The sequence below is a fragment of the Pungitius pungitius genome, chromosome 2 (assembly GCF_949316345.1).
Source record: "Pungitius pungitius chromosome 2, fPunPun2.1, whole genome shotgun sequence".
In the NCBI taxonomy this organism is placed as follows: domain Eukaryota; kingdom Metazoa; phylum Chordata; class Actinopteri; order Perciformes; family Gasterosteidae; genus Pungitius; species Pungitius pungitius.
Window position 1 is genome coordinate 3,524,921 of NC_084901.1, and position 13,377 is coordinate 3,538,297.

The 13,377-nt window shown below is 46.7% G+C and overlaps 2 protein-coding genes across 2 annotated transcripts; one reads left to right on the top strand and one right to left on the bottom strand.

Moving 5' to 3' along the window:
• Nucleotides 1-218: 218 nt before the first annotated feature.
• LOC119210372 (4-galactosyl-N-acetylglucosaminide 3-alpha-L-fucosyltransferase 9-like) lies at nt 219-12,665 on the bottom strand. The gene is made up of 2 exons (XM_062559865.1): nt 12,427-12,665; nt 219-2,606 (listed from the first exon to the last, which is right to left on the bottom strand). The coding sequence occupies exon 2, from the start codon at nt 2,597-2,599 to the stop codon at nt 1,439-1,441; it is 1,161 nt and encodes a 386-aa protein (XP_062415849.1). The 5' UTR covers nt 2,600-2,606; nt 12,427-12,665; the 3' UTR covers nt 219-1,438.
• On the top strand, nt 2,849-6,459 carry LOC134107100 (uncharacterized). The gene is made up of 5 exons (XM_062558453.1): nt 2,849-3,036; nt 3,122-4,927; nt 5,591-5,882; nt 6,084-6,334; nt 6,451-6,459. The coding sequence occupies exons 2-5, from the start codon at nt 3,365-3,367 to the stop codon at nt 6,457-6,459; spliced, it is 2,115 nt and encodes a 704-aa protein (XP_062414437.1). The 5' UTR covers nt 2,849-3,036; nt 3,122-3,364.
• Nucleotides 12,666-13,377: the final 712 nt, after the last annotated feature.

A 13,377-nucleotide genomic window follows, 5' to 3' on the forward strand; every position in this document is an offset into this window, starting at 1 on the left:
CAAGGTAAAACCCAACTGAAAATATCGGTTGATAAATTGTCAAGGATGACAACTATTATTGTCCCGGTCTTCCTGTTGGTTGTTGGGTTTGAAGGCCGAAGGGGAGACCACCTTCCCTTGGTTTTCGTCCAGGCAGGATACGGTGAATCAAAAGTCGACTAGCTCAGGTTTTAAAAATCAAAAAGTATTTAATAACTCAACAAAGAGTAAGGCCTACAATTACAAAGTGAAATACAATGTGAATAGTGATATATTTCGCGAAATAGAGAATTCTCCGACCAAGTCAAAGGTGACTTATCAAAGCGGCTGCAGAAAAATTCTAATTGTTCTCCTCCCGGTTTGATGATTCGAAACTCCCGGGGGGGGTTGTCTTCTGGGTGTATTTGAATGTCATTGGCTCCTTCAATGTATCTCCTCCTGGTTCAGCCTTTTCACATCAAGGTGTGAATCTGCTGCAGTAACCTGAAACCTCTCTGTCTTATCTCTCCCTCACATTCCAATGCATTCTTATGTAAAAACATTTTGGCTTTAAGCCTCAAAGAGTGAATATAACATCATATACATAATTTGTCTTCATCTTATAACTAGTACACTTCAATTACAACACAACATATAAGATCACCGTACTTATTGGTTTATCACAGTTTATCTGGTGCAACACATTGCCTCATTCGGCTGTCTTGCATCCAATTGCTTAACTAATACCTGACAGGAGAAAAAACTCCCAACAACATCCCTCTTTTGGGGAAAGATGGTTAGAAATCCATAACGGACGGAAATTAGCTTCCGTCCCCAGGTTTTAACATTACATCATGACAGGATGTTAATGTGTACAGTGTTTATATGATTTACATGACCATAAATTGTTATTGACTATAATGCATTCACTTCATTTAACATACAAATGTAATATCTACTATCTAACATCACACAAACTATATTTCTACACTAAACATTGATACATGTAACATACTTCTCACCGCTAGGGGTGCACTTCTACTTAAATTCCTAAAATGGTCAAGGGTCACAACTATTATTGTCCCTGTCTTCCTGTTGGTCAAGGGTCAAAACAATTATTGTCCCTGTCTTACTTTTATGATTTCATACACATTTTTCAATAACCGGGAAAAGACAACTTATCCTCATTAGAAACCCAATCAATAACCGGAATTTGGATTTAAGTGTGTAAAAAGCTTTTCAAATGAACTCAATTACAAATAATAAAAAGAACTTGTGTTACTTACTAAAGTGTAATGTTATCAAATGTTTCTAGAAACATGCTTTGAACATCATGCACAACAACAGAATCCACGCTTTCTATCACTTCCGACCCTCTGTACTTTACTTAAAACATTTCAGCTGCATTTGGACACTTCCTTAGCAACAAATAAAGTTAAATACACAGTGGAACATTTAAATTGAAGCGTTTAAAAACCTCTCAACCCCAGTACCAAGTGTTAAGATCATTAAAAGCTTGGTACTCCTTGTGGTTTTGTAAGTATCTACATGTTTTGCAGGCAATTTCTCTTCCAAACAGATCCCTTTTGACTTTAAACATGCTTCTCCAGTTGAAGAATCGCATGTACTCGGTTTGATTTTGGTCAAGGTAAAGTAGCCGCTCTGCCAACTCCTTGGGAGAAGGGAAGTCATCGACATGAATGAAAGACTCAGCTGGGGCATGGCCCTCATACATGTGTCTTGGCGGGCCCATAACTACCGGAACACTTCCCCAAGTCAAAGGATTAAAGAACTTCTCTGTGATGTAATCTCTGTGGAAGGAGTTTTCAAAGGAGAGGTAGAATTTACAACTAGACATTATTTTTACAAAGTCTTCATTACCGACAGGTTTTTGAAAGGCTCCCCCATAAGCATGAATTGTTACGTGTTTCTTCAGTTCATTGTAGTACTGAACTCTCTTCATATTCGGGCTCCAGTTGCTCACAATCCAACACACCAACTTGTCCTTTGCTGGCAATTTGAAACTCTCATTTGTAGAGGTCACGGGATACAGATTCCCATAAGGCACTGGAATACTTGAATCACGCCGATAGTTGCTTGTCAAGTTGAATAACTCATTCAGTCCAGCGATTTTACCTGAGTTGGTGGGCGACTCCATATTTGACCAAACCCATTTCTGAAAAACGGGGCGTGGCACTTTGGGCATGTTTTCTAAATTTCCATGTATATCCCTGTGGTGGAAGACCACCCCGTGGGCCTTATGGTAAAGTTCCTTGTCATCTGTTAAGTGGCATCTTTTGAAATTGAAAATGTCGCAGTTGAGTTCAAATCTGAAGCCAAACGGCCACATCCAGATCAGCACAACAGTGTCGGACTCAGCGTCCACTGCTGCTGCCTGGAGCTTCTCGGTTGGACCTGAATGTGTTTCATTGTGGAGCTCTGTGGAGCTGCTGGGGATTGAGTCATTATTCTGTAGTTTCTCGATACACAGGAAGGCAGGACAAATCCGACCAACTCTTCCAAAATCTGTGTAGGTGATGTCGTCCATGTACGAGATGAAAAGGCAGATGAAGCAAAACACCAAAAGGCTGCCGAGGAGAAATGGACGCTGAGGAGTCGACTGGGAGGCTGAACAGGACATGGCTCACCTTCAGAGACAGAGCAGATGCATCAATAGTGGACACACAACATTTGAGTGGACAATGCGTTGAGTTGACTGTGATTTCAAAAGGTGTTTTCAATGTGCTATGTTTCTCCATTTTCTTAAGTTTCTCCCCAAAAACACAAAATGTATCCGGCCTTATTGAGATATTTTAATCAACCAGACGAACTGAGAGAGCCTCGTCATTAAATTCATGTCCTGGTGTCGTCAAATGGAGTACACTGTGTGTACTGTGGCAACCCACGGGTGCAGGTCCCTAGGAGCACCAATCAGCACCAAGGTCAGGTGACTAAAAGGGGATACGCCCCGCCCCCCCCCCGGGAGACAACGAGCGGCACAGCTGCGGCTCATGAGGCTGATGAAGGTGGGCCCCACTATAAAGGACCAACCGTTCCAACAGCCAGGGAGAACTAGACGTGAGTAGGAGCTGACGTCAGGCCGAGGCCTGCGCTAACACATATGCGTTAACCCCTAAGGACTTTTCTTCTGTTTTCCCTGCAGTGAGGAGACCGAGTGCTGGACCGTCGAGCGGGACCGAGGGACCCAAACCCTCCAAAGAGGAAGAACTTACTTTGGCTTTTTTTTCTTTTTGTTTGGACGTTTAGAAATAAATCAAACCTTTTTTGTGCAACCACTCGTGACTCCCAGCAGATTCTTTTTGCCCACACCCGTGGATTGCCACATATGGTGGAGGATGCGGGCAATTCTTTAGTTCCACCGCCGTAACCCCGAAAGCAGGAGACTATGGGAGAAGCAATGGAGGCCGCGATGGCCAGGCTTCTCCAAGCCCAGGCGCAGCAGGTGCAGAGCATGGCAGCCCTTCAGGGGACATTCGACCGGCTGGCTGAGAACTTAACCCCAAGGGCCCCTCACGCGTCCCCAACAGCTCTACTCACAAAGCAGACCCCCGGAGACAATGTGGAGGCCTTCCTTGAGGTCTTCGAACGAACGGCAGAACGTGAAGGCTGGCCGGAAGACAGGTGGGCACACATTCTGGCGCCTTTTCTGACAGGGGACGCCCAGAGGGCGTACCAAGACCTCGGGACCAGGGAGGCTACAGACTACCCAACGCTGAAGGGGGCCATCCTGGCCCACTATGGGCACAATTTAGCCGGCCGCGCCCAGCGGGTCCACGATTGGGTGTACGACCCCCAGGGTCCCGTGCGGAGCCAGGTGGTGCGCCTGGGGAGGCTTACCCGTAGCTGGTTGGTGACCGGGGAGGGTCCAGCTGCCATCGACCGCGTCGTTATGGACCGCTGCATCCGGGCCCTGCCTCTCGACGCCAAGCGATGGGCAGCCCAGAACCACCCCGCGTCGGTGGACGAGCTGATTAACCTACTGGAGAACCATCGGGTCAGCCAGCAGATGACGGCGGGGACATGCCCTGCTCCCCGAGGCCTTGAGGGACGGGCTCCGATCCGGCCATCAGCAACCCTTCTTCGCCCGGCTCCGAGAACCGCTCCGCGCCCAACACCCGACAGGTCTGAGTGGAGATGTTTTTCGTGCGGCCAGTTAGGACATATTGCCCGGCAGTGCCCTGCGGGCGATGTGCCCATGCCCTCCGCCAGCACGGAGGAACAGCACCGCCCAGGGAGGTGCCTCATGACTACCTGTTGGACCCCCCCGATACCCGGCGCCGCAACTGTGCCGGTTCGGGTGGGGAACCAGGACACCTCAGCCCTGATAGATTCGGGTAGTGTGGTTACCCTGATCCGCCCTGAGTGGGCGGAAGGAGAAGAGGGGCCACGCATCGAGGTGACCTGCGTCCATGGGGACCTCAAGGCATATCCAACGAGATGGATCCAGGTGTGTACCCCCCGGGGATCTTTTTCCATACGGGCTGGGCTGGTTCCCGACCTCCCGGTCCCCATGATCATTGGACGCGACTGCCCCATTTTTGAGAGATTTTGGGGTCTGCGACCGAGGGGAGGGCACGATAGGGCCTCCCAGCCAAGACCCATCCGACGCGGGAGACCCAGGGCTGCCTGTGCGGCCCACGCTCCGTCCGGTTCGTCCGACGAGGGCCCCCCGGAAGAGGCAAGACCCCTTCCCCCCTCGCCTTCGACTGCACCCGGAGGCTCCAACCGGGCGAGGGGCCGAACCCCCGATACGGACACCGCTACGGAGGGATCCCAAATCCCCAGAGGGGGGGAGGGCGGGAGCCTTACGGAGTTCTCAGAATTCCCCTTAGTCGCGGACGGGATGGGGAACAGAGAGGGCCAGTTTGCTACAGCCCAGAAAGAAGACGACACCCTGAAACACGCCTGGGCTCGGGTGCTCGCCCACGACGGACAGCCCATCGACCCGGTGAGTGCCTTGTCTTACCCCTTCTTTGTTACAAAAAATTCATTGCTGTATAGGATGTGCCAGAAAGGAGGGCAGACAGTCGAACAGTTAGTAGTCCCTCGCCCCTACACCAGTAAGGTATTGTATCTGGCCCACTCCCACCTTATGGGCGCTCACCTAGGGATGGATAAGACACGGGAGAGGATAGAAACCCGGTTTTACTGGCCCGGCATGAAAAGGGCAGTCGTGGATTATTGCGCCGGCTGCCCAGAGTGCCAACTAGTGGCCCCCCGGCCCTCAGTGAGGCACCCGCTAATCCCCCTGCCAATTATCGAAGAACCATTCGAGCGACTTGCCATGGACATTGTAGGTCCACTGCCCAAAACTAGTAGGGGTCATCGATACATCCTAGTGATCATAGACTATGCAACCAGATACCCGGAAGCTCTACCACTGCGAGCTGCCACCGCCAAAGCGGTGGGTAAAGAATTGTTCTTATTGTTCAGTAGGGTAGGAATAGCAAAGGAAATCCTCACTGACCAGGGCACTTGTTTCATGTCAAGGGTTTTAAAAGAAATGTTAAGACTGCTACAGGTGAAGCAACTACGAACATCAGTTTATCACCCCCAAACGGACGGCCTGGTAGAACGGTTCAACCAGACGCTAAAACGGATGCTTAAGAAGGTAATGGAGGCCGATGGGAAGAACTGGGACCAATTGCTACCCTACGTTCTGTTTGGGGTAAGAGAAGTGCCTCAGGCGTCCACAGGGTTCTCCCCGTTCGAGCTGCTGTACGGGAGAAGACCCCGCGGACTTTTAGACATCGCTAAGGAAGCCTGGGAGAGTCAGCCTTCACCCCATCGCACCATCATCGAGCACGTGGACCAAATGAGGACCCGGATGGCCCAAGTCTGGCCAGTAGTGAGGGAACACCTGCAACAGGCACAGCAGGCCCAAGCCAGAGTGTACAATCGGGGTGCCCAGGTACGTGCCTTCCAACCAGGAGAACGTGTTCTTGTGTTGGTCCCCAGCGCAGACTGCAAATTCCTGGCTAAGTGGCAGGGACCCTATGAGGTGGTGACACGGGTCAATGAAGCCAACTATCAGGTACGTCAGCCTGGCCGGCGCAGGCCCCTACAACTCTACCATGTTAACCTTCTTAAAAAATGTCTTCCAGGACCGCCGGCGCAACCCACCCCGGCCCTTACCGCTCGGATCCCGTTACCGAATGTGCCCATGGGAGACCATCTCAGCCCGAGTCAGCTGCAAGACCTCCGTGAGGTAGTGTGGCAGCACCTGGATGTCTTCTCCGACCTGCCGGGCAGGACCGCCGTGGCCACCCCTGACATAAGGACCGAGCCAGGAGTAACGGTTCGGGTGAAGCCGTATCGTGTCCCCGAGGCGAGGAGAGAGGCCATCAGGCAGGAGGTGAGTAGAATGCTCCAGCTGGGGGTCATTGAGGAGTCCCACAGTGCCTGGTCCAGCCCAGTGGTACTGGTGCTCAAGCCAGATGGCTCTTACCGTTTTTGCAATGACTTTCGTAGACTCAATGACGCCTCCCAGTTCGATGCCTATCCTATGCCCAGGGTGGATGAACTGATAGACCGGCTGGGAACGGCCCGTTTCATCTCCACCTTGGACCTCACCAAAGGCTACTGGCAGGTGCCGCTGACAACTCGGGCCAGAGAGAAGACGGCCTTCGCCACCCCCGAAGGCCTATATCAGTACACCGTGTTGCCCTTTGGTGTCCATGGAGCCCCCGCCACATTCCAGCGGTTAATGGACAAGATTCTCCGGCCGCACCAAGGGTATGCCGCAGCCTATATCGATGACATTGTAATTCACAGCGACGACTGGGAGACTCACCTGAGCCGACTGAGAGCTGTTCTGGGGGCCCTTCGCGGGGCAGGCCTCACGGCAAACCCAAAGAAGTGCCGGCTGGGCCTAGAGGAAGCTTCTTACCTGGGCTACCGCATAGGACGGGGCAACGTGCGACCCCAGGATGCCAAGGTAGAGGCCATTCTCAGCTGGCCAAGACCCAAGACCAAGCGCCAGGTCAAATCATTCCTAGGTTTGGTGGGGTATTACCAGAGGTTCATTCCCCGCTACGCAACTATGGCAGCCCCCTTGCATGACCTGACGAGAAAACGGGGGCCGGACAAGGTCAAATGGAACACCGAAGCTAACGGGGCCTTTGAGTGCCTACGACAGGCTTTGTGCACCAAACCGGTGCTAGTAACGCCTGCCTTCTCTCTCCCATTCCTAGTCCACACAGATGCGTCGGAAGTGGGACTGGGCGCAGTACTATCTCAGGTACGAGACGGAGAGGAGCACCCGGTGATGTATATCAGCCGAAAGTTTCTGCCAAACGAACGCGCTTACTCTACTGTGGAGAAGGAGGCGCTCGCCATAAAATGGGCACTGGACAAGCTTCGCTACTACCTCCTGGGGCGGAGTTTCACCCTGGTGACCGACCATGCCCCCCTGAAATGGATGGCGCAGGCAAAGGACTCCAACGCCAGGGTCACCCGCTGGTTCCTGACCCTCCAGGACTATAAATTCACGGTGGAGCACCGACCAGGGAAGGAACATGCTAACGCGGATGCACTGTCCCGGCGGGACGTTTGTATGTGGGCGGGACGGCGGGGTCCCGGCTTTCTGCTGGGGTGGGGGAGTTGTGGCAACCCACGGGTGCAGGTCCCTAGGAGCACCAATCAGCACCAAGGTCAGGTGACTAAAAGGGGATACGCCCCGCCCCCCCCCCGGGAGACAACGAGCGGCACAGCTGCGGCTCATGAGGCTGATGAAGGTGGGCCCCACTATAAAGGACCAACCGTTCCAACAGCCAGGGAGAACTAGACGTGAGTAGGAGCTGACGTCAGGCCGAGGCCTGCGCTAACACATATGCGTTAACCCCTAAGGACTTTTCTTCTGTTTTCCCTGCAGTGAGGAGACCGAGTGCTGGACCGTCGAGCGGGACCGAGGGACCCAAACCCTCCAAAGAGGAAGAACTTACTTTGGCTTTTTTTTCTTTTTGTTTGGACGTTTAGAAATAAATCAAACCTTTTTTGTGCAACCACTCGTGACTCCCAGCAGATTCTTTTTGCCCACACCCGTGGATTGCCACAGTACATGTACATCAGTGGTTCTCAAACTGTGGGGCGCTACCCTCTGGTTGGGCGCCGAGGTATTAAGGTTCGGTTTTGTGAAATTAAATTGTGTTTTTTTTATTATTATTTTATATTATGTTGTTATTTTATAACAAGGGATGCTGCGGTAGCTCTCTTGGCCTGTAAATGACTGTACCACGGTAACACTGAGATCCCTCGGGAAAATTGGTCCGGAAAGTCTGGTGTTTCTCAACGTGGTGCCGCCTCAGATTGTAATCTTTAAGTAGTGCAACTCACTCATTACAAATTAAACACATCGGCTTGGCATTTGGATGTGCCGGTAAAAAAAACAAGTATTTGTCAGTCCAGGCAGGGTTAAACTGACGGTTTTCATTGTCAATTTTACGTTTCACTGTTGAGAAAGACATATTGATAGTAATGTAGGCTACTGCCGGCACAGCACGCTCTGCATTGTTTAGACGTTGGTAGTTTTGGCTGGACTCAGAATTACCAATCCCACTATGGCCACGCCAAGACCCGCCCTACGAAGCAGTCAGGGGATAGGACTTGTACACGGACACCTGGCCAATAGTAGTGTGTGAATGCTATTGAAGGGCGGGTCTTGGCGTGGCCATAGTGGCGAAAAAATATCGCTAGTTAAATATCGCTAGTTAATATCGTTAGTTAATATCAGTTAATAAAAGTATAAATGAACACTGAATATATATTCAGTGTTCATTTATACTTTTAAAATGAAAAATTAAGGGTGAGAGCGAGAGTTTGATGACATTAGATCAGGGATATTCATTTGGCGTGTTGCCACACGCGGCCCGAAAGTAACCTCAGGGTGGCCCAGCCCATAGTTTTGCAATAGAATAGGGAAGTAGGAATATAAAAGGTAAAAATAGGGTCCCACTAGCGATATATATATACACGCAGTGAATTCTGAGAAATACGTGCTGTTATAAGTCAGAGACCCAAGGCGTTTCTGAACTGGTTCGTTAGTATTTCTATATGAATGCATTTCTTTGACTCATCTGCAATGTTTATGTACATTTTGAAGGCGAAAGAACTTTCCACTCATCATAAATTGACTAAACTGACACTAAACTGACCACTGTAAAATTTGTCTACCAGCCTCAAAATTAATATAAAAAGCTACATTTCTCGAATGCAATTCATCTTGTTTATAATCAAACATTTTTCGATTCAAATAGTGATTATAGGCCTCTTACGGCATAAGTGTCAAGATGACCATGTACAGGGTGTAGACGTATCTCTCTGTTATATCTCTATCTAAAATTGAATTACACAACAGAGAACATCCTGATTAGACAAACTCGTGGTTGAATGGTTAAAGCTAGTTCCTCTGTAACTATGAAACGGTTGACAAAGTGTGTCGAATGGAGGAAGTTGATGGTTTAATGGGGCAGGAGGGGGGGGGGTGTTTCGCTGGGGGGGTGATTTGCTTAAACGTCTTCGCACTGCCATTTTCAAAAAAATGGTTTCACATTAAATAGGTGAATAAAGCTTCATTTCTAATAGTTTAATGCACTTTGTTTGCTAATTAAGTAATGGAAACTTTGAGGCAACACCGTACCATGACATTGTGGTATATTGTATTTAGGTATATCAAAAGCATACCAGTCGTCATAGTTTTCTTTTTTATCTCTACAATTGTCACAGGGTGAGATCAAGTTGGGTTTTTGTCTGCATGTTTGGGTCTTGTCATTTCCGTTTTATTTTGAAAGTAGTAACCTTCCTCTCGTTTCAGGTCACTTTCCCTTCCTCATGTCACCAGTCAAATCCTCTCCCCTGATTCCTGATTGTGTCCACCTGTTTCCCATTACTCTCATGTGTCTTATAGTCTGCGTCTCCCTTTGTCTCGTGCCTGAGTGTACCACCGTGTGTTCACCCAAGCCTCGCCACAGCCACAGGATTCGTTTATACCTTGTCTCGGAACGATTACCCCTTTTGTTTTTCCTCTGTGTAAGAGTGACCTTTATTTTGAGTTTTCTTAGATTTAGTTTTGGCGTGCTTTCGAAGCCTTTCGTTTTCCTCGTATAAGAGAGATTTTTAGTTTGTTCATTTTCGGCAGAAACGCTGATAGCTCGTAGCCGTTAATGTTTGTTTTTTCACAAAGCGAATAAAGACGCCAACCCTCTGCATCTGAGTCCTCGTTTTAATCCGGTCCTGACAACAATGTAACCTAGATACATTTTATGTTAAAGTTGCAGTAAAGGACAGTGAGGGTGAAAGTGCAGCGACAGATATTACCAGTAAAAGGTAAAATGCATTGATAATTCATAAATCATTGCATCTGATTGTTATTTGCATTGTATGCTTAGGACACTAAGATACTGGAGTGCAAGAGCATCCTTCCAGTCCCACAATGCCTCAACTTACATTAACTGTTGAAGTTAAAACTTGGTGAAACTTACATTAATGCTTTTTGTGGACTTCTTTCAGATGTGTTCGTGTTAACTGAACTTGGCTCTTTACGTTATCATTTAAACAAAGAAAAAGACTGAAATAGGCTGGAGAGGGGGGTTTAAAAATATATATATATATATTTGTGTTTTAGCTAAACTGTCTTTTTAAACCATGGTCAGGAGAAGCCTGGTTACACACTGGAAATAAGTCATATACTAACATTCCAGTGGAAATATAGGAATTTTGTGGTAAACAAGGTTTATTTCCACCGGCGGAGTGATACTATGAACCTGACAACCTCCAGTAAATCGAGGCGGAGCAATTCACCTTACTTTCCACCTGCAATGGAGCTGAATGAACAGATTCTTATTTTTTAGTCACAAAATGTTGTTTTTTTAATGAAAATTCAGCATGAACTGTTTAGTTTCACTTTGTTGGGTGGGTGGGGCCCGAACATTTTTGTTCCTCCAAAGTGCGCACCGACAGAAAAAGTTTGAGAACCACTTGTATACATATATTTATTCAGGTCCTAGTATATTTAGTTACTGTGGTATTTGCACTCTTATTTATTATATATACACTTATTTTTTAGTTTTGTCTATCATATGTTTTACCTACTTATTACTGCTGCTCTTATTTTTTTAACCATGTATCTTGTGTGCACTGTTTTAGCACGGAGTTTCTCCATTGTCAGACTAATAAAGGAACATCTTATGTCATCAAACTCTCGCTCTCACCCTTCGTTTTTCATTTTAAAAGTAAAAATGCATCATCAACTCTTATTTAGATATAACCTTTCAAAAGAAAAAGGGTTAGTCGTTACTTTCTATGCTCTGTTTCGGCAGAACTGGTTTGTTAGTATTTTTAAATATATATGAATGCATTTCTTTGACTCATCTGCAATGTTTATTTACATTTTGAAGGCGAAAAGAACTTTCAACTCTTCATAAATTGTCTCTCACGTTCACAAGCTAAACTGACCACTGTAAAAATGTCTACCAGCCTCAAAATTAATGTAAAAAACTACATTTTTCGGTTGCATTTCATCTTGTTTATAATCAAGCATTTTTAGATTCAAACAGTGATTGTAGGCCTCTTACTTACGGCATAAGTGTCAAGATGGCGATGTACAGGGTGAAAACTGGTGGTTGAATGGTCAAAGCTATTTCCTCTGTAACTTTGACACGGTTGACAATAGTGTGTAGAATGAAGGAAGTTGATGGTTAAAGGAGGGTGGGGGGGGGGAGTTTTGCTGGGGGGGTGATTCACTCAAACGTCTTCGCACTGCCTTTTTCAAAAAAATGGATTGACATTAAATAGGTGAATAAAGCTTAATTTCTAATAGTTTAATGCACTTTGTTTGCTAATTAAATAATGGAAACTTGTTAAAATGTGAACATTCCTTTGAGGCAACACCGTACCATGACATTGTGGTATTGTGTATTTAGGTATATCAAAAGCATACCAGTCATCATACTTTACTTTTTCATCTCTACAATGTAACCTAGATACATTTTAGGTCAAAGTTGGTGTAAAGGACAGTGTACAATCAAATAAGGAGTCGAACCAGTGGCGGCTGGTCCCTAGAAGGCCATGGGGCGAGACCCTCGATGAACCAGCTTCCAACTGAGTTACACCAAACTCCGCTCTAACCCTTATTGTACTGAAGTATTCATTTTAAAAGTAATAATGTATCATGAACTCAAATCTAGATATAACCTTAGAAAAAAACAAAAATGGGTTTGTTTGTTTGTATTTATATATATATGAATACATTTCATTGGATTATCTGCATTATTTATGGATATTTTGAACGCGTAATAACTTTCAACTCTTCATAAATTGTCTCTTGAAAAGTTCACAAACTACACTGATGCTGTAAAAATGTTTACCAGCCTCAAAATTAACATTGATTGCCTATTACCTTATTTTCAATCGATAGTGTTTAGATTCAGATAGTGATTGTCGGGGTCTTACTGTGCTGACGGTCTCTGCTGAGCCTCAGGTGGAGGAGTGTAAAGAAGAAGAAGCGATCCTCTGTTGGTCAGGGCGGATGTGAGTCAAGAGGATGTGGACAAGGTGCCATCACGTGGACAGATGGTGGTCAAGCACCTGCTCTTTTGCCCCTGGATAAGTAAAGTGCCCCATCTGCTTGACCCCAATTATTATCTTCATTCATCAAATTATCTTCATTCATCAATATTTAAGAATAAAAATGACTCTCTCTGTCATCAATTACCCCCCCAAATGTGCTTTGATATCTGAGTTCTTGTGAGAATTACACCCCGCCCCTCCCTCTTCCTCCTCCCCCTCCTCTTCCTCCTCCTCGTGCAGAGCCGACTGCCAAATGGCTGCATCATGTACATTCACTGATGACTGTTTGTGCATCCCCCCCCCCCCCCCCCCCCGACATTGTTTGGTGATAAATGAAACACATTATCGCCGCGGAAACAATACGTCGCAACTGGTCCAATGTTTCCAAAAGAATTAACCAACAAAATATCTTGTGCAGCTGTTTACTGACGTCATGTTTAATGAAGAGAGAGATATACAGTTCTAAAAATTAGACAAGTTCACTGGTAATTCAATTATTGCGATAAAAGGTAGGTGGTTAAGTGGAGCTACGTGACAGTCTGGTGAGTCATATTGTGGTTGGTGCTTAGTCTTCAACTCTGTCAGGAAACAGTAAAAAAACATGTGTGTTGTCAGGTTTACAGATATTATGTAGGACACTATTGTTTTTTACTTGCATTAACTGTTGAAGTTAAAACTTAGTTAAACTCACAGTAATGCTTTTTGTGGACTTCTTTCAGATGTGTTTGTCTTAACTGAACTTTCATTTAAACAAAGAAAAAGACTGAAAAAAGCTGGAGTGCGGGGTTTAAAAAAAAACACTGTCATGTTTGTGTTTTAGGTAAACTGTCTTTT

Bases quoted from the DNA above. Each gene is read 5' to 3' on its own strand.
- LOC119210372 (XM_062559865.1), bottom strand. From the start codon at position 2,599: ATGTCCTGTTCAGCCTCCCAGTCGACTCCTCAGCGTCCATTTCTCCTC.
- LOC134107100 (XM_062558453.1), top strand. From the start codon at position 3,365: ATGGGAGAAGCAATGGAGGCCGCGATGGCCAGGCTTCTCCAAGCCCAG. The intron at 4,928-5,590 runs GTGAGTGCCTTG...ATGCTTAAGAAG, and splicing joins ACGGACAGCCCATCGACCCG to GTAATGGAGGCCGATGGGAA. The intron at 5,883-6,083 runs GTGCCCAGGTAC...AATGTCTTCCAG, and splicing joins AGCCAGAGTGTACAATCGGG to GACCGCCGGCGCAACCCACC.